Here is a 22,033-nt window from a genome sequence, read left to right as displayed (position 1 = left end):
CACAGGTATGACGATGGTGTCCTCCCCATGACTTTGATGGTCCGCCTTTAGGACTGCCAAAGTCGTAATGAGGCCTTAAGTTTTGTGTACTACACACAACAGAGAAAGCCTTGCCATTAAGGACATTCATTGTGTGGGGCATGGCCGAAAATAATTCATGGTTATTTTTTTAAAGCTCTTGGCGGCATTCAATATGGTAAGCCTCCTGTACTAGTTGTTCATCATGAGCAAATGGTGAATTTCAGACATTTACATCTACCCCTAAATTACTAACATGGATGCCTACAGAGATTGCCATTCCCTTATAGGATGCCCCATCCTTTTCTCACTACATGGTAAAATCTGCTGCTTCTGTCTTATGCCTGTATGGTCATATAAATGGTGTAAAACACCAGGCTTAACTCTCTCCAGCTCAAATTCTCTTCCCCTTTTCCTTTCCTCCAAGAAGTCTCCTCTCCCTTTTTTTCCTTTTATTTTAATCAGATGTAGTTTTCACTCAACTAATAAACAAATATCTTTGTGGTTGTTAGTGCATAAGGGAGTAGAACTATACAAAAAATAAATAAATAAATTATATGTCAGTGTCATTCAGATTTTAACTAAGACAGGGGACTCAATATCAGCATGGATATGACATCTGATAAGATGTACATATATATATGTGTGTGTGTGTGTGTGTGTGTGTATATGCATGTGCGTGGGTATATATATATATATATATAAATATATGTATGTGTGTGTGTTATATATATATATTTATATATATATATATATATATATATATATATATACATATTTTCAAGTTGTATAGTTGTGGAGTTTAGTAAACCTATATGTACATAAATGTATTTACATGTCAACATATTGGCCCTAATAATGTTGACTACGATATTCTGATATCTTGATATTCCCTACGCAATATTCTTTTTAAAAAACCTTGCTGCAGCAGGTACCTTGTACATCTGGTGACACAGATGTGGATCTTCCACCCTGCATAACTATGAGTGGAATCTATCTACACTGTCTATATATACTGTAAATACTAATACAGGTGTTCGACCTGGCCCTTTTTGTAGGGTCCTCCCCAAACTTTTGCCTCCTTCTTCCTTTTTTTCTGATGCTTTTGTTGGCTTTAGGGCTCTGGGCACTTTACCACTGCTAACCAGTGCTGACGTACAAATGCTCTATATCCAAATTGTATTGGTGAGTGGTTTTCTCCATGATTGGCATATTTGATTTACTAGTAAGTCCCTAGTAAAGTGCACTAGAGGTGCTCAGGGCCTGTAAATCAAATGCTACTAGTGGGTCTGCAGCACTGATTGTGTCATCCATATGAGTAGCCCTGTAAACATATCTCAGACCTGCAACTGCAGTGTCTGTGTGCAGTTATAAACTGCCAGTTTGACCTGGGAAGTGCACCCACTTGCCAGGCCCAAACCTTCCCTTTTACTACATGTAAGTCACCCCCCCACCCAAGGTAGGCCCAAGGCAGCCCTATGGGCAGGATGCAGTGCAGTGTATTTAAAAGGTAGGATATGGACTAGTGTATTTTACATGTCCTGATAGTGAACTAATGCTAAAGTCGGTCGGTGTTTTGGGTCTCTGAACTCACAATTTAAAAATACATATTTTGGTAACGTTGGTTTTTAGATTGTAAATTTGAAAATGTCACTTTTAGAAAGTGAATCAACACACTTAGGGGCAACCCAGTCTTCCCCTAGGAACTGGGTACAGAAAATTTCTCACTTAAAAATGCTCCTAGAGGGACTGTTTAGATATAATGTGTGCACATAAGATCCAGTCTTCAATTAATTAATAAGACAACTCCGTACTGTTCAAATACAATATATTAATCAATAGGATTCAGGAGTTCAGAAAATATAGAACAAATACAATGAATGTCCATCCCATAGATACAAACACTGTATCTAATCACCCCAGATCACACGATTGTATCCCAACAGAAGATCCAGGAAGGGGTTATAACTCTCCTCTTGACACAGTCCTGCACAATAAGTGCATGGTTTTCAGACCCAGTTCAAGCAATATCATGGTCTTTCAATTCAGCTTGTCAAATGAGAAGGTAATGTCGACGTTTCAGAATTCCGACTCGCATGGGTTGAGTGGATGCAAATGGAGACAGACTCTAGCGGTCCTATATTCAGAAGATTTAGAAGGTAAGTCCCCTTGTTTCGCTAGAGTCTACTTTTGCAACCTGTTGTATTATTTTACAACACTGAGTCCTGATGATGCTCTTGCAGACCTCTGACTGCCACCACAGGCCAAAATGTCAAAATTACCATCTTTGACAAGCTGAATTGAAAGACCTGACAGTTGGGCTGTTTGTGAATTCACTCTAGACAGTCACACAAAGAGAGCTGATGTGTGTTCTTCATATCCTGAGGCTAGATTATTGGGAGGAGTTGAAATCTGTTCTGGACTAGGGCTGTGCCTGTTCTCACACAATGCAGTCTCCAACCCACTAGAGTGTGTCTGGGGCCAGGACAGGGAGAGGCAGGGTCTTGTGCACTGCAAAGACTTTCCTTTGAAGTTTGCCAACTTCAAAGGCAGAAATGAGTATAAGTATTGGACTGCTGACCCCACAACTCCAGAACACTCCTGGATCAAGAGGAGACTCTGTCAAGGAGAAGAGATGAAGAGCTGTGAGGAGGAGTACTGACCCTTTGCTGTGCGTGCTTTGCTGCTGTGGTCTGCAGTTGTTGCTTCTGCTTCGGAAAGGACAAAGACTGAACTTTGCTGTGTATCCTGCTTGTGAAGTTTCTCCAAGGGCTTGGACTGAGCTTGCCTCCTGCTAGAAAGTCTCAGGGACTTCAAAGACTTCACCTTCCAGCCCCTGGGTTCTCTTGCTTAGGACCCTGACTTGCCAATAGGAACCCACTCCAGTTCCTGGGCTCTTGGGAGTGAAATCTTGCATAAAACAAGAAGAACCAGGCACCCCGACTCCGGACTACTCCAGAACTGGTGCCGCTGTCCGACTCTGCTCCACTGCCTGCACCCAAAGCCGTGGTCCGCACTGAAGTGTGACAACTGCAACTGACATTGCAGGCCCGTTGCCACCGCAGCACCTCTGAAGTCCCTCGACACTGCGAGTCTCAAGTGCCATGTCAGCGATGTCCGTGATACCCGACTGCACCACAGCACCTGTGGCCCTGTGGTGTGACTGTGACATGAGTGGTCGCTCCATCGAACCTTGACCCACTGGACTCATCAACCCAGCTGGATCATAAGAAACCAACACCTCGCCGCCCATGCCGCCTCACCTCCATCGCCTCCATAAGGAACCAACACCTCATCTCCCCTGCGTAGCAGTAAGGGACCAACACCTCACCTCCTGTGCAGCAGTACAGAACTGACGCTGCACTGGCTCTAGCAACGCCTCACCTCCACGACTGCATGTCACGTCTGGGCCTGGGGTCCATGCAAATCTGTGACCGGCATCTCAATCCCTTGCGATTGACATCGGACTGTTGGGAATGACTCCCTCACAATGCTGCTATAGCAACCATTGGAGCTATTGTGTTTCTTAGCGCTATAATAACATTTAATCTTTGAAATTTCATATCTTTGCTTGTGTATGTTGGATTCTTGTCATTTTGGTCTTGTTTTATTCAGATAAATATTGGCTATTTTTCTAAACTGGTGTGCAGTAGTTCTGTGATGTTTTCACTGTGCTACTGTGTGTGTGTGTACGTGTGTGTATGTGTGTGTGTATGTGTGCACAAATACTTTACACATTGCCTGTGAGATAAGCCTGACTGCTCCTTCCAAGCTACCAAGGGGGTGAACAGGGGTAATCTTAGGAGTGTGACCCCCCCTACCCTGATTAGAGTGAGGGTCCCTATTTGGACAGGGTGTAAACTGACTGCCAACTACAGACCTCATTTCTAACAACAGATAATAACTGTAAAGTGTGCTATATATGTTTTATTCCACTTTACCACTTCCTCTTAACAATTACAAGAAATCAGAAAAAGAAACAGATGAAAGAAAGCTAATTTTGTTTCAGTGTTGTTTATCTGGAAGAGAAGAGTTTGTCTGAAGTTAAAAAATGTAAGAAATAATTTCACAAATATAACTGCAGCATATGGGGATGCAGTTGCTAAACCCAAAGGAGGCAAATATTAGCATATTGAAAATTGAGGGCAAAGATCTGAAACTTGAGAGACAACTGTTAAATGTGCATTTGTATGCTAACCCTGATCACCTGATAAGACCCAACCAGAAGGTTGACTGCAACAGAATCCTACTGTACTCAGCTGTTTTGGGAGACATGATTTCCTCTGGCTCAGTACTGTTTGGATTTTTAAAATACTTTTTGTGAAAATTGTACTTATAAGTGAGTTTTATTCTTATATTGCACTTCCTATAGACTAACGAAGACAGTGTATAACAGGGACTTCTTCAGTAAGAGAATACCTAGTGGCAGCCTTAGATGCCTACAATATGTGGTGTCAGATTGCACCTAAATGTATGAAATATTGTAATTTTTAACTTCTAGGAGTGCGCTGGAAAAGATATAACTCTTAAAAGAATTCTTTAACACACATTAAATATATTTTTGTTAACCTTGAAACAAGTACTCTGTGTAGATTGTAAGAGATGCCCTTGATGTATTCCTCTCCTACTTTTTTGTGGGCAGTTAATGTCAAAGATGCAATTATTGGTTCCATTGCATATATTTTAGTCAGTGAATATATAGAAACCACTGCCAGGGTAGTATATTATCAACTGTTGCTTGGCTTTTGACCTCAGGAATTAAGGCCCTCATTCTGACCCTGGCGGTCAAAGACCGCCAGGGCGGAGGACCGCGGGAGCACCGCCGACAGGCCGGCGGTGCTCCAATGGGGATTCCGACCGCGGCGGTAAAGCCGCGGTCGGACCGGCACCACTGGCGGGCTCCCGCCAGTGTACCGCCGCCCCATTGAATCCTCCATGGCGGCGCAGCTTGCTGCACCGCCGCGGGGATTCCGACCCCCCCTACCGCCATCCAGATCCCGGCGGTCCGACCGCCGGGATCCGGATGGCGGTAGGGGGGGTCGCGGGGCCCCTGGGGGCCCCTGCAGTGCCCATGCCACTGGCATGGGCATTGCAGGGGCCCCCGTAAGAGGGCCCCTACATGTATTTCACTGTCTGCTGTGCAGACAGTGAAATACGCGACGGGTGCAACTGCACCCGTCGCACAGCTTCCACTCCGCCGGCTCGATTCCGAGCCGGCTTCATCGTGGAAGCCTCTTTCCCGCTGGGCTGGCGGGCGGTCTGAAGGCGACCGCCCGCCAGCCCAGCGGGAAAGTCAGAATTACCGCCGCGGTCTTTCGACCGCGGAACGGTAACCTGACGGCGGGACTTTGGCGGGCGGCCTCCGCCGCCCGCCAAGGTCAGAATGAGGGCCTAAGTCTGCTAGGAATCTAGACTTACTAAACAGACAAAATATAGATCTTCAAAAACTAAGGGGCACAATCACTAATTTCTAGTGCAACGCAGCGTAGCAACCAACGTTGCTGAGATGCATTGTGCTGGGGAGAGGGAGTATCACAGGGCCATATCTACTTAGACATGGTTCTGATGCTCTCTTCCCTAGATCTGGTACACAAACAGGCCGTCTAGCAAAACACACACAACTTTCCACAATTATTCTGTCAAGCTGAAGTTTTGTCCTTGAAGGGTAAACTTCCAGTACAAAATATTATACACAAATAAAGTTGAGTATTTTTCACAAATTGAATGTGTGCTGCATCGTGCAGCACTCATGCAATGTTTGAAAAGGTGTAAGAAATTAAAAGATTTACACAACCTAATGCCTGCCTTGATTATGCCACAAAGCCAACAACAATTTTTAGTAAATAGTGTTTTGCATCAAAAACCGTGGTTTGTAGCATGGGAACCCCATGTACCACTCAAAGGATGTCCCTTTGATACAAAGTAGCACAAAGGAGCATACATTCCTACTTGTATTACTCAATAGGCTACAACTTCTCAGTATTAATAAGGCTTTCCACTAGAAATTAAATAGTTTATAACAAGTGCACCAGTATGCATCAGTTTTTGTAACTTTGCACCAGCACAAAAACTTGAATAGTCAGCCTCTGAAGGTATGTCCATTTCTATTTTTATTTATGATAGATTAATGTCTGGGTTAGGTGGATTTACCCAGTGGAACAACAGATAAACACAAAACTGAGCAGACTTTAATAAAACAAGAGTAATTACAAAAAACAGAAATGTCCTTTAACCTTAAGTTTTAGATGATATGTCGACCCCCCACAAATATGTCCTCATTATGACACCTACTGAAATTGCATTTCTGACGCAAACTGGGATTTGTGCCCAGCTCATGATTCAGACTTTCACGGTAACTACACCCATGAGTTTTTCCTCACATAATGTACCAGGTTTAACCGGATAGGTGAATTTCTGCAGGGAAAAACAATTTATTCAGACTCTATGCACTTAGGAAAGGGGGAAAACATGTACTTCTAGTACATAACCACTATTACAAGGGTGAGGTCTTGGAATTAATCAGTAATGCCACATATGTCTCATACTGCATCCTGCATCATTGATATTAATGATAGCCAAAGACTCTTAGGCCCATATTTATACTTTTTCAGCACACGTTTGTGTAATTTTTGGATGCAAATGCAGCACAAACTTACAAAATACTACTGTATTTTGTAAGTTTGTGCCGATTTTGCGTCAAAAAAACGACGCAAATGTGGTGCTATAAAAAGTATAAATATGGGCCTAAGTGTCACCTTTTTAGAGTCAGACTATCTAAGAGCATTTGATGAATGCGGATTATATTGGAATGGGTACATTACCATTAACATTGGCCTGTTAGAATTTGAAAAGGTCTTACAGGGTAAGAAGAAATTGCAAAACATCTCCTTGCAGTACATACTGTGACTAAAGAAAAAGTGGATACTATTACAATGATCACGACATTCTACCTTAATATAGTATTGAGGACCAAAGCATTGGCAAGGTGAGTATACATAGGAGAGTATAGGTTTACTTTACTTAACTCCATATCTGTATCTTGACAATACATTCATTTTCAAGGTACATAGATATAGAGTTAAGAATAGTAAATCCTCTACTTACCTATGTGAGCTTAGATTCTTGATATTTTGGTCCTCAATATTTTGGTCATGATACTGGTGTAGCAAGATGTTCGTGTAGTTGATATTTCCACATGCAACCATTGAACACTTTGTATAAAAACAAAGGTAAAAATAGAGCAAGTGATTTTGCTGGGAGAACTATAAAGGCCATGGAACAAGGTGAGGAATTGGTGGACATGTTGAATTTAACTTAGGAAGGCCATTAGAATATGTTAAAATGGGGAAGTGTGTGTATTGACATGAAACTGGACTAACTTCCTACCAGTGTAGCTTGTGGGCAAAGAATGTTCTAATTGGTGGTAAGAGGATGAGTTTGAAACTGAAAGCCTTTTTAAAAAAGCTAGTAATTGAACAGTAGACGTGTGAAATAGAAAACAATTAACTACCATGGAATAGGTCAAGTTCAAAAGAAGAGAAAAGAGAATATTCTTTAGTGATATACGAAGTATGCACCTAAATGTCTATAAGGAGCAGAATTAAATAGTTCAGTGTCTTTAGCATAGGAGATTATTCACTAGTCACACATCTAAATGCACCGTCTTCCCACTTCTCGCCCCTGCCTTCAATTCCAACTCCATTATATCTCTCGTCAAGGTTTCGCCATCAGATACCAGCTTACGTTGCTATTGGTTCTTGTTGCTATCTCTTACATCTGTTCAATGACTCTCTAACAGATGTATTGGTGACTTACTTGTAGCAAATTAAATAAAAAAATATATTGCCTTCATCTATATGCAGAACAGATACAGTCTGTAGATTTGATGTATATCCTGCGTTGATTTTAGTAAAGGATGTGTTTAGTTATTGGTTTCAACAGCTAGACAGAGTGTCTGATTGTTGTGTTATTTTCTCCCATGTTAAGTTAAATGTTGTATTAGTGTACCTTGAATTTGAACACACATATAGACAATTTATGCATCCTTATTGAAAGACATTCCATATCCGTTGGCAAGCAATACAAATACAAACACATACCCCTTCTGCCTTTTCTTCTGTATTTGCCAGCATCTCCTGAAGAGCCCGCACCGATAATGACTGTTCCAGCACAAAGGTGCAGATGGAGAGGTCAGGGGGGACATTCTATTAAAGAAAGCAAATAAAATCATATTAATGAAGTGAGAATTCTGTGCTGTAAACTACGCACACTCATTGATCGCAGTGTCGCCTGTCTATGCTCATACAACTGAAGTAAGATGACACAGAGCACAATGTGTTATTTAATATTTATGAAACCTGCAGCTCACACAGAGGATGATGACAACCGCAAAACTTGCCCCAGTATGTATGCATTGGTATTTATATAGCACAAACCTATCTGAGACATAATAGAGCACTGTACATTAAATGCAGTCCATCAGCGCTGTTATCGGTCCACAGCATTTCACAGGTGTCAACTACTAAAAACAAGCATTCACAAAGCCAATGGGATGTGCTTAATCAAGATCTTTTAGGCTTTGTCAATGTGTTTTAGACATGTTGCACAGCAGTTGCACAGCAGTGCAGGCTGTGTGCAACATGGTTTGAAGTCAATAAAAAAGCATTGTGACACGGTCACTATTACCTGCGTCAAAGCTCTTTTTTATTTGTAACCATTTTGCACAGCAGCCTGTGCTGTTGGGCAATATGTTATAATTAAGCCAGGGGGAGTGACAGGAGGGAGAAACTGGGAGGGGGAATGGAGCACAAGACAGAAGCAGCAACAAGGAGAAGGGATAAGTGACAAGGAAATAAAGAAATAGATTCTCCATCACAGCGTGAGCAGTGGACAGACACTGATCAAGGTAAATCAATCTGTGCTTGGTCCATGCTCCACATAAAGGAATGTAAGTGATGCTTGGCCTGCACTGGCTAATTAGAAGGCAGCAAAGAAAAGTGCCACTGAAGCCAACAAATGATAAGCAATGAGCAGGCTCTTAGTCCTTAACTGTAAAAATAATGTCTCACACATGAAAGCGCAAGTAGCGCATGCTCTGTCGTAGGATCGACCTAAAAGGAAGTTCACACACACCAAAATAAGCATTTTATTTACTTTTCTGTGTGGCCTACACTCTACACTCCTTGGGTGGGACAAGGACAGAATATAAGTTTGTGCATCTAAATAAAAGTGGCCACCATAAGTGAATCAGATAGCTACAAAAGTACCCCACGTTTGCAAACCGGGACAGTCTGAACTTGTAAAGAGACGCTATATCATAGGTGCTGGAAGTAGGGGTGCTGCAGAACCCCCAGAAATAATCATGCTAGAGTTCGGAAGGTGAATGAGCAATAAGCATGCCTTGAAATTCTGTCTTTATCTTGTTACGTGTGATGTGAGTTCAGCGCCATTAGTCAAATGTCAAGCTATGTCTTCTGATAAATTGCTGCTTATGTTTTTTTAACATGAAGATTGATATCTACTTTTTCTCTTTCTTACTACCAAGTGGGAGGACATTTAAAGTGAACTTTGTAGCAATCTTGCTTGAGTACAAGGAGTGTGAAAGGAAAGGCTACAGGATGTCACTTTTTTCTAACATAATAAAATATAAATACATGTAAACGTATTCTACAAATATTTCAAAATATACTAGCAGTTAAGAAAGCACAAATGAATCAGTCTTCCTGTAGTTCTGATGTGTGATGGAAGCAAAAATGTATAACAGGATCAAAACAAATCATGACCCAACTTATTTAGTGATGTGCAAATGAGAGTTACTGAAACTCGATATCCACACGTTGTTTGTGCGCGATTAAGTTTTATCAGTAAACCTGAAAGTCTGTGAAAAATTAGCTTGCATTTCAATGGAAAATGTGCTGTCTGTAATTGACAGTGCGCTACCATACCATGCTTTAGTAATATATTTGCGACAGTGTGCTCCAAAATGCATTGTGGTCCAAAATGCATCATCAGCTACATACCACACCCTTACCACTCTCCCGCTGAATGGGTGTTGCTTATTTGCAATGTTTCATCTTTGTGTTACACTTTGATTTTGTAAAATCCTTACACCTTCTGTCATGTAACACAGAACGCGGCACCCCTGCTCTGAAAATTGTTCCAGCTCTTCTGCTCTGTATAAGTGTTTTGGAAGGTATAGAAGAGTGTTTGTATGACAGCGAGTCTTTACACGTCTAAAACTGCCCTGATTTGCTAATGTGTGTCACGTTTTTAGCTATCTGATTCACTAGTGAGGGCCACTTTTAATTTGGTACCGGGGTCTATTTTCTGTCCCAGTCGACCCTCTCCCTGATTCTGGGACTTGCTTGGCCCACAAGAAAAATGAGTGGGTCATGGATATGAATTGAACTGAGAAAGAAGAAAGGAACAAAGGGATTTAAAAATCTGTTGTTTTAAGTCCTGTTTGTGTCCATATTGATATACTTAAAAAGAGAAAGTTGTATAGATTTTATTAATGTTGGATCTATTGGATATCCTAGTTTGTAGAGATTATGGGTCAGACCCTGCCCAGTGCCTAAAAGAACAGCTGCAGGCTGTTCCCATTGTGTACTGGGAGCATGGGTCTGGTCAAAGGACATAAGTGCAAAGATGCCATGTTCCCCATACCTAATATACATAGCTATATGCACTGAGTTTGGTTATAAGCCGGTGTGAAAGGTCTGATTATGGAATTTGGGCTGATATAGTACCATAACTAACTAGTGGAAAACAATGATTTTTTTTAGGTTTTGGCCCATAATTATAATATCCTTTCAGAACTCTTTTCAAAATCCATATTTCACAGGTATTTTGCCATTGATTATTTATTTTACATAATCTGCTGAAATCGTATTATCTCTGTGAAATGTGAATTTCAAACGAGAGGACAGAAAATAGTATGTTATGTTACATTATTGAATATTCAACCACTGGGCATTTTGGCACGTGCCAAATCAACTTGTGTGCATGCACCTGTATGTGTGTTGTCTGCGTGTGTGTGCATTGTTCTTGCACATATGCATCTAAGTATTGTCTGCATGCATATGTGTACGTGCATGTGTATTTTCTGTCAGGATCCATAAACATACAGCATTTCACATGAACATCCCACACTTTAAGTAACCATTATAACAAAGTAAACATACACCCAACAGACACCCACCCAAGCCAGACCTACTGGCCTTACAAGTGCTTGGCGTTTTTTTGTTTCGGCTGATTTTAAACAGCAAAAAAACAAGTACTGGCTTTGCCAATAGGTCTTGCATTTGTGAGGCTTAGAGCTATTGGAGTTGTAAAGTACAAGGTCTTTTATTTATGCTTTTGGTTTTGAGTGTAGCGAATGTCTGTGTTGTATAGTTGAATTATGTGTTTTATTTTGAAATTGTTAGTTATGGAATTGTGTGTGGCTCATATTTGTTGTGTGAAGTTGATTTGTGTAATGGTATTCTGTGGATGGATGGGGTGAGATTTGCAGTGAATAGATAGGAAGACAGATAGTGATAGTTTGTGTATGAATTAGTGAACAATTGTAAGATAGAGCAGCATAACGTGTGTGTGAAAGAGTGAAAAAAGGGTGGGGTATGCGACAGACATATAAAGTAATGGTGTTTGTGTATATGTAACTTAAAGAGGAGGAGTATAGTGTGTGTTTTAGTGATGTTAAGTTTGAAAATGTATAGCAATGAAAGTGTGTTTGATGTTTTGATTTTAATTTTTTTGAGAGAGGGAAACAGTGTGTGAGCAAGAGAGAGTGGTGAGGGAGTATGAGAGAGAGAGGGACTGTTTGGTTTTGTTAATTAAATTGGATTCACTTATAAAGTTAGTGTGGTTGTGGACAACTTTTTGCTACTTGTTTTTAATTATTATTGAGAGAAAAGTTAAGAAATGTTGTGTGTAGGTTGTTGAGAGTGAGACAATAAGTGATATATTTTTTGTGTGAGAGAGGTTTTAATTGAGAAAGCAAATAAATATTTGAGTTAAAGTAATTAATACAGTGAGTACAAATGAGGAAGGCTGCTTCAGGGATTGGAAAGAAGAGGCTCCTGCATGTAGAGGAGAGAGGGATGGGGTTTATTCTGCAAGGAGCAGAAAGCAGGGTGGGGGACCTGCAGAATGGAGAGTGTAGTTGGGATGGCGGGGGAAGAGACGGACACCTTCAAGGAGTGGGTGTGGGGACGGGAGCTGTTGCTGTGGGAGACATGGCTGTAATGGGAAGCAGAGACAATTACTTACTCAACTCAGAGAAGCTCTGTGCAAAATCCGTCAATATTTCAACCACAGCTCTAAAAGTGCAATCACCATTTGTACTTAATTGAGTAATGTTTGTCTGCAAACTATTAAAAGGCCAATGAAGCCAATTGTAATATGCAGCTCTCCATGGAACAATGGAACATCTTTATAATACTAAACATTCTCTTAAAACAACAAAACTACAGGCCTTCTGGTAACTCTTACTCAGCAAAGAGGTTCCCATTTATCAAGCTGATATATTAGTCCATAGTGATCTGTACATTACAGTTAGCAGCATTACCCTTTTAGTAAACTGTCAGAAACCCGTAATAAAATAAATACAGAGGGAGATTGTCAATTTACAGCTGCGGTTAAACTACTGACGGATTCTGCACAAAGCTTCTATGTTTTCCATGCAGAATTATTTTAATGTTCCTAAACAGTGAGAAGAAGAAACTAACTAAATCGCAAACTATCAGCTCTGCAAAAAAAATGTGCATCACAAACTGAACATCAATACTATTTAGTTTTAGTAAATGTTATATTTGCTTTGGCATTAAAACACTTAACTAATTATTAAGTAAAGTGACTGATTTCATCTCAACAGTGCCAGCCCTTTGTTTTTACAACACGTTCATTGCAAGGATTATTGGTTGCTTTACATTACAGTTAGCTGTAGTGCACGTTTAGCTATTTGCAGCTAATGTTTATTCAAATAAATACACATGTTGGTTAGATGCTTGTGAAAGTCAAAGAAAATGTACAATGGCAAGCATATGGAGTTAACAAAAGTTAAGACTATCTGCAATCTTTCTTTTCACTCTTTCCCAGTGAAATTGCAGTAATTAGTGGACCATATGCCAAAGAAGACTGCAAACCAGACACACCCTTTGATTGCTTCATCTTCTCTCAGGAGGGGGTCGTCTCCATCCTGAAGCACCCGCTCTGAATGCCAAAGAGGTGCGAACAATTTACTCTAAGTACGGTGAGAAGAAATCCACATAAACCTAATGTTCAGAGTGTCAAAAATAGAAAAAGCCAGAACAGCTGGGTAAAACGTATATGATTTTCAAATAGGGAACTGTAACTTAACAAAAAATGAAATATGTAATATTCAAATCCCAAAATCTAATGGGCTACAGTCTATGTTATGGGCAAAGATGTTTTGTGAAGGACTAGTGGGGTTGGCAAATAGTAAGTTTCGTTGTACAGTTAAAACATAAAACAGGAATAATGTGCCCTATGCTAACAGAGTTCCTGCCTTTCCAACCTTTTAGACACAAAAATGCAGTATCTCCTCCTTTTGCTAAAACAACGTGTATCAAAATGTAAACACTAAAATGAGAAGCCATTTATTAAAAGGAGGAGATGCCACGTCCGGAAGGGCTGAGACACTGTCAGTAAACCGCAAGTTCTGCTTTGTGTGCAGCTCCCTGTCACACTGAATATTTGGTACAAATCACTTACTATGTCCAAACTCCATCAGTTCTTCACAAACACCTTGCTTATTTTTTCATGGACTCTACATTTTTCACATTTAATCAGTTATAAAATGGTGTCCTGTTAAAGAGCTCTCCCCTAACTAATAAGTAACTAACCCAGTCCCAGCCAAACCAGCCTTTTTTATTTTAAACACGATCAGAGCTCGGATGAGGAAGAGCACTGCACTTTTAGTTGTTTGCAGCACAACGTCATTAAAAAAAATACAACTGTGTTTTTATACTTGCGAATGAGGTGTTATTATAGTATAGCACACAATTATGTACATGTGCAAAAATAATGGTGCACGACCTTTAACATTGTGTTAGATGGCATACGAAATTGTTTTTGCACACATATTTTAACGTGTGCTAAATGGTGCCAGCAATTTAATAGCTACTGTAAACATCCAACGCACATGTGTTTTAAATAAATATTTCCCCCAATCAATTAAAAGCGCCATACGGACGAATGTAATACGAATCCCCTCATAAACTAAACGGAGCACATTTTAAATTGACAGAGCTGGTAGGGCTGGGAAAAAGTCAGTTACTTAGCAAATAGGTAAGTAAGATTAAATGAGAAAGCAAATAAATATTTGTAGTAAAGTAATTAATATAGGAGGTACAGATGGGGGCTTATCAGCGAGTGGAGAGGAGGGAGAGGAGGCTCCTGCTGAAAGCATATAGAGTAGAGGAGAAAGGGATGGGGGTTATTCTCCTGATGGGGCGGTGGGTGAAGAGAGGGATGCCTTCAAAAGGGGGGGGGGGTGCAGGGAGGGGAGCTGCTGCCATGAGTCATGGCTGTGATTGGAAGCAGGGACCGTGATTTACGGAAATGAGAGATAAAACCATGGACAAATTTCAATAATGACGCGCGAGGGTGTTAAAAGTAAAATATACACATACATTTTTCATCAAAGGAAAAAAATATAGGCAAAACAACGCATATGGGAGGCAACATCACAAACTCACTTCTTCCCTAAAATGTGTATCTATTTGCATTCTTATTACAATGCATTTACCAAGTTAAGTAACTGACGTAATCCACTACGAAGCAGCCCACTGCTTTAAAGGTGCACAAAATTACGTTTAGAAAATTGTTTACATTATGAAAGCAGATAGCTGCAAGGAAAGCTGCTTGAAGACAGAGAAGGTCTGGCCAAGGACTAGACCTGCCGACTTTGAAACTAAGGACCTGGATTTGAGTCACGCTGTTGGCTCAACATTACTTAATCACGACGTGCCTACAGAAAAATTATTATGTCCTTGTGTAATGTAGCAGGTACTCATGAAAAGCCTAATTAATTAAACAAGCGGGCCTCGACCCTCCCTCCCACCACTTGGGACCGCATGCAGGCATACTCGGCTCCACTAGGAGCAAATGTGACCAACAGCCTTGTTTGAAACACAGGCTTTCCTGAAGCAACGTCACAGCAGAGATAAGCTGAAAGCAAAAAAAATACTCTGCAATGAAAAAGGGTAGCTTTGGCAAAATCAAGCAGGAAACCAAGAAAAAAAAGTCCCACATAGACCAAACAAACACAACAAAGCGTAATTATACCGCACTTGGTCACTGCTCCCAAACAGAAAAAGGAAGGATAATAAAGCACATCTGAACACTAGCAAGGAAGATTTTTTTGAATGACACTTAAACTAACAAATGAAATAGCTAGAAGCCCCCATAAGCATAATTAAGTATACAAGAGGTCAAACACTTACATTAGACCTAAAAACATTTCCAAAGCCATTCTGTCATTAAAAATGTGAGAGCGCACCAACACATAGGTTCTTTTAAAGTGGTTTATATATTTACATTGTTCAAAAAGTGGCAGGATGCTGCCTTACAGGCAGTTTATGACACTTGAAAGCCTCAAGGCATATAGGGGGTCATTCCAACCCTGGCGGTCGATGACCACGGAAGCACCGCCAACAGGCTGGTGGTGCTTCCCTGCCCATTCTGACCGCGGCGGTAAAGCCGCGGTCAGAAAAGGGGATCCGGCGGTTTCCCGCCGGATTTCCCCTGTCTGGGCTGAATCTCCATGGCGGCGCATTCCGACCCCCATCCTGCCACCCTGTTTCTGGCGGTTTTTACCACCAGGAACAGGATGGCGGGAACAGGTGTTGTGGGGCCCCTTGGGGCCCCTGCACTGCCCATGCCACTGGCATGGGCAGTGCAGGGGCCCCCTAACAGGGCCCCAGCATGATTTTCACTGTCTGCTTAGCAGACAGTGAAAATCGCGACGGGTGCAACTGCACCCGTCGCACCCATGCAACACCGCCGGCTCCATTCGGAGTTGGCTTCTATGTTGTAGGGCCTTTCCCGCTGGGCCGGCGGGCACTCCTTTGGCGGGCGCCCGCCGGCCCAGCGGGAAAGCCAGAATGGCCTCCGCGGTCTTTTGACCGCAGAGCGGCCAAATGGCGGTGACCGCATGCAGCGTCAATGGAGTGGCATTAGGGCAGATACGTCTCTAGTGCACATTCTGCTACAAGCCTTAGTTTGGATTTTTCATGGACAGTGATGATTCTAGCAAATGACCTCAATGGAGAAGATGGTGAATGTACTTGAATTCAATGTAGGGAAATTGGTGGACATTCTGACCGCGGCGGGCGGCGGTAGCCGCCTGCCATGCGGTCACCGCTATTTGGCCGCTCCGCGGTCAAAAGACCGCGGAGGCCATTCTGGCTTTCCCGCTGGGCCAGCGGGCGCCCGCCAAAGAAGCGCCCGTCGACCAAGCGGGAAAGGCCCTGCAACATAAAAGACGGCTCCGAATGGAGCCGGCGGTGTTGCAGGGGTGCGACGGGTGCAGTTGCACCCGTCGCGATTTTCACTGTCTGCTATGCAGACAGTGAAAATCATGCTGGGGCCCTATTAGGGGGCCCCCGACACCCGTTCCCGCCATCCTGTCCCTGGGGGTAAAAACCGCCAGAAACAGGGTGGCGGGAAGAGGGTCGGAATCTCCATGGCAGCGCTGCTTGCAGCGCCGCCATGGAGATTCAGCCCAGACAGGGGAAATCCAGCGGGAAACCGCCGGATCCCCTTTTCTGACCGCGGCTTTACCGCCGCGGTCAGAATGGGCAGGGAAGCACCGCCAGCCTGTTGGCGGTGCTTCCGTGGTCATCCACCCTGGCGGTCGATGACCGCCAGGGTTGGAATGACCCCCATTGTGCCAATTTGAGAACTGCACAAGGTCAGTTGCAGCATGCGAGAGGCTTAGCTTCTCCTCAACATTAAATAGCCTATTTGATCTATAAATGAGGAGTTAGGATTTTGTAGAGACGTTGCACCTCTGTATGCCTCCATTTTAGGTACATCTGAATTTGACCTGGGATTCATTTAGAATATAGTCCAATTTTATGCATAAGTTGGTGGTGTGTTTGGGCCAGCTTTTGCGGTTACACTGTTACTTTTCCCCAGATTTAGTAGATTTGTTAATAAATATACCTTTCATAGTCACCAGTAGCATTGCTGAGCAGCTATACTCACAACATTAATGAAACCTGAATATAGAATAATCATTTGTGACAGCCAATATAGGCCACAGCAGAGCTCTTGCAGGAGAAGCCATGCACCTTTGAGAACAAGCTAAGTTCCTACTTGTGGCCTGGTATCTAAATTTAGGAAACCATAGTTGATTCTTCATATTGATAGAATTCGAAAAATGTAAATCCACAGACTAAGGGGGTCATTCCAACCCTGGCGGTGGATGACCACGGAAGCACCGCCAACAGGCTGGCGGTGCTTCCCTGCCCATTCTGACCGCGGCGGTAAAGCCACGGTCAGAAAAGGGGATCCGGCGGTTTCCCGCAGGATTTCCCCTGTCTGGGCTGAATCTCCATGGCGGCACTGCAAGCAGCGCCGCCATGGAGATTCCGACCCCCTTCCCGCCACCCTGTTTCTGGCGGTTTTTACCGCCAGGAACAGGATGGCGAGAACGGGTGTCGTGGGGCCCCCTAACAGGGCCCCAGCATGATTTTCACTCTCTGCATAGCATTCGGAGCCGGCTTTTATGTTGCAGGGCCTTTCCCGCTGGGCCGGCGGGCGCTCCTTTGGCGGGCGCCCGCCGGCCCAGCGGGAAAGCCAGAATGGCCTCCGCGGTCTTTTGACCGCGGAGCGGCCAAATGGCGGTGACCGCATGGCGGGCGGCGGTCAGAATGACCGCCTAAGACACTTACTCAACAAACCATAATGTAACCAACATCAGAACACCCATCTAACTTAGACTACTGAAGCATATGTCTCTTATTTATAGCAAGTTCTCTTTTCTATCTCCTTTTCTATTGCCAAATCTGTCTGTATTGTGTTTTATTGTATTTAGCATATGTGTAGCATGTTTGCTACCGCTGGTGTGGTGCCAGAGCACTGAACACTCCTACTTAGGTTTGCCACAAAGCCACACTTCTGTGTACACTTCTGTGCCCCTAAAGATTTTGCTGTCCTAGATGAAAGAGCATAAGCATGTATCATGATATCGTCCCCTTGCCATGACACCGTTTCACACACACTCACACACACACCAATGCGCATGTGCATACACACGACCACACAAGCCAAATTCAATATCTAAACATTCAATCTACCCTCCAAGTGCCACAAAGCTCTGCAATAAGGCAGGTAGAGTGTTCTGACATGGGGGAGCCGGGCAGAGTGCAACGACATAGTCAAGGTAGAGTGGAAAGACATTAAGAGTGGCCTGGTACAGTGTTAAAAGGAAACTGACTCAATCTACTGAACTGGCCCTGCTGCTGTCTACTTTTTAACACATGGGTGACCTTCAAATCTTTCTTCTTCATTGACAAACGCATGCACCAAAATAATACAAAAAACCTTCAGCTTCCTAGTAATAAAATAGCATGCTGCAATGCAGGTGTCCTCAACAACCCATATTCTGGAGCCCCAGAAAGCACCACAGGTCAGAAGTTTGTTTCGTAACCCAGATTCCATGGCTATGGGATACACTCTTTATGCCTACCCTCAGAGAGTTTTTTTCTAGGAAGACAACTAAAGGCCTACATGCTATGAGAGACATGTGTGTTCACTCCTTGAGTAAAAAAAGCATCTTAGGCAATTAATCTTTAATTCATCCCTTTGAAGACTATTATATCAAGGGGATCTGTGAATTCCATCCAGATGCTACCATCCCGATCACTGACATGTACTCAAACAGTATGCTCAATGAAGTCCATCCTCCTGAAATGAGTTCCAAACCCCAGACCTCTTAGATCAACATTTGCTGCTAACATACACGTTCTGGATTTGGAAATTACAAAAATAACAGTTTTTCTATGCCATGTGCGATTACTGAGAGATTACTGGGACATTTGTAATTCTCTGTGGTTGGGAGGATGAGATACTTAACAAGGTGGCAAAATATTCTGGTGTTTGATGTCGTGATCTGCTCTGTGTCCCTGTCAGCCCAAACCTCAGTACAATCATTTGCTGTGGAGCTTTGGCAGGAGAGATCATTTTAGTAAGGACCATAGGATCTGAGTGTTGTCACTGAAGAGTAAACTGAGAAACAATGGTGCAAATTGCAGTGTTCACCATCGTATGGTAAAGCAAGACTCTCCTTTGCGGAGTGTCAAATCTGTAAAGAAGGTTCCCATTGAGGATGTTGTTCATGGACCTGGATGTCTATTTTTTTAGAGCTTTTTCTTTGCGGAATTTAGCCAGTGTGACTTAAAATTGTCAACCTATTTATTTATTTAATAATGTGTGTTCCCTGCAGTAGACATATGAGACTGCTTGCTATCAAGATTACTCCTAGTTTGCAAATCTTGAAACCGTAAACCATAAACTGCGATAACACTTTACATTCCAGCATATGCCGCTAAGTGAGGGTTATCCACAAATCCACAGGACAGATGCATTACTGGCAGAAGATATCAGAGCAGAGACCTAGCATAAAAGGAGTGTGAGACACGCGTTTAGAGCCACTGAGAGTGACCAAATAACTGCCCTTCGAGAACTGCACTAAGTCAAAGATCTGAGACAACTTTCCAGTTTGAAGACTGATAGGATGCTTTGCACAAGGTAAGGCCATTGAAACTTTTTTTAGGGTACGTGCTTTCTTTCTTACATTTCTGGGGAGAACCAAATAAACTACCACACTTAAGGTAATGTTCGCTGGTAGAGCAGTACAGACACCTATTCTTCGATTTCGAAATAGTCAAGTATTAAAGCAGGGTTAAAAGATGGAAAGGTATTCAAGATGAAAAAAATATAGTTTTGAAAGACTCACTTATGTACCTCGAACAAGGGCAAAACTAGATGGGACAATAAAATGCCGCTGGGAAGAGACTGGTTTTGCTAGTTGGCTATTATCACCCTCTTCTGACATTCATTTGAGATGCTGAGAAAAATCATCACTGCAGCTAAGAAGGAAGGTATTCACGATCTCTCTTTACGTCTATCGTACAGACTCCTTACCTTTTATTTGTCTGTTGTCAAAGACCTTTCAGGCACCATAACAATACCTCTAGCAGGCGCTGGGACAGCTTACAGATGAGCAGTGGTTGACTTCCATGTCAACATCCAGGGAACTACTTTATTCTTTCCCTTTTTTCTTTCCAACTGAGTGCATATCTTTCCTTGCTCTCTCTCTCTTTCTCTCTCTCTCTCTCTCTCTCTCTCTCTCTCTCTCTCTAGTGTTCTACATTCCACCTCTTGCCATCCTTTCCATGTGCTATGTGTTCCTTACTTCTTGCCATCCCCAGTTCGTTCATTGCTTTCTGTATCCCTCACTGCCAAGCTTTTTTTTTCCTTTTTAATTTTTTTTTTCTCCCCCTCAATCTGCTTTGTTGCTGTCACTCTTCCTACAAACTTCTCCGTTGCTACCCTGCCCCTCCTATTGCAGACTTTTAGAAACAAATAAACGCCCTAAGCTCCCAACCTCCTGCAGTGATTTCAGCCCCCATCCACTCCTCCATTGCTCCCATGCCCCCTCCATTGTGGAATTAAGAGCAAAGATTACATTTTTGAAAGCGACTAGTAGCTGCTTTTTGTTGCCAGACCACTCATTTTCCAAACTATGATTGTGTGCATTTTTATTTAATTTTTGTGATTTATTTCTCCAAGACCGGCGTCCACCATCTTAGGAAGGTACATAAAACACCAAAATGACAGCTGTGCCATTGTGCATGCTTGTGATGTTTGTGCACCTGTACGACATCACACCGAGTCACCATAATGTCATGATGCATATGGGTGCATGCATCGTTACACATGCATGTGGAAACATTATTGCTCTTTTTTTAAACTTATATTGCATGGCATTGCCAAAAAACATTTTTTTCTATTTCTGTCGATGCTAAGCAACATTGAAAAAAGCATTGGCAAAGCCAAAAAAGTCTGCATTGGAAGACAAATTTGATATCTATTGACTTTTCCAATGCTTGATTTACAATGTGAAAGACAGTTAGAAACTATGAATGCTAGCTTTTTCTGCAATAACGGATTCACTACAATAATGTTCCTATCATTTAGTATCTCACTGAGTTATTTACTTATGATTTACGCTTTTCGGTAATGGATCACAGCCCAAGAGCATTAGAACGCTTAACGATAATAACTAATTTATAAGTGAGCAGAGAAGAACATCAATTCAATTATACATGGGATCAGTGCAAATGAGGCCATAGTCAACAAATGCACGGTGAAACTGCAGAAGGGGAATAAAACATTATCACAGGGCGAAAAGTCAGTTTAAAATAGAACTATGTACAGGTGAGCGACAAACAAAAATAATGCAAAATAAGGTGCAATGAGCGGGGAAGTCAATGTAAATATTTAACAGCGAGAAAATTGGGGTATAATAATACATGGGAAAGTATAAAATAAAATGTGCAGAAGGAGAAATCTGTAGAGAGAGCATAACAGCGACGAGAATGAAATTACAAGCATCGAAAAATAGAGAAAAGTTGCAATGAGATCAATAATTACCAGTGTAGTGCGAAGATCACTTACCTTTTATACTCAGGAAACAGAATAACTATTACATATGTAGGTAATGAGTCCAAACAAACATTTAGGCCCACAAGGATTATTACTGCATCATCAATAAACTGTAGCCCGATCTGATGCTCACTTGAATTTCATCAAATGAACAACTTTCAGTAGCCTTTGCAAGCAAAAGGCAACCAGAGTAACACCAGAAGTTATTAAGATCCTAAGCATGGGGCTTCTTAAAAAAGGCTTAAAATGATTCTAACTGAGGCAATCTGGGAGAACAACTTGCATGAAAGATAGAAATCGATTCAGGTCCATCGTA

The 22,033-nt window shown here is 42.2% G+C and overlaps 1 protein-coding gene across 1 annotated transcript in view; it reads right to left on the bottom strand.

Moving 5' to 3' along the window:
• Window positions 1-22,033, bottom strand: part of RYR2 (ryanodine receptor 2) — a 2,714,825-nt gene that overhangs the window by 2,204,246 nt on the left and 488,546 nt on the right. Inside the window, exon 3 of the mRNA XM_069234403.1 lies at window positions 8,118-8,222. Within this exon, the coding sequence (XP_069090504.1) occupies window positions 8,118-8,222 (105 nt within the window). The remainder of the gene's footprint in view (window positions 1-8,117; window positions 8,223-22,033) is intronic.

Source organism: Pleurodeles waltl, chromosome 5, assembly GCF_031143425.1.
Source record: "Pleurodeles waltl isolate 20211129_DDA chromosome 5, aPleWal1.hap1.20221129, whole genome shotgun sequence".
NCBI lineage: Eukaryota > Metazoa > Chordata > Amphibia > Caudata > Salamandridae > Pleurodeles > Pleurodeles waltl.
The sequence above is the reverse complement of the archived record's forward strand: the minus strand, read 5'-3'. Positions and strand labels throughout refer to the sequence as shown.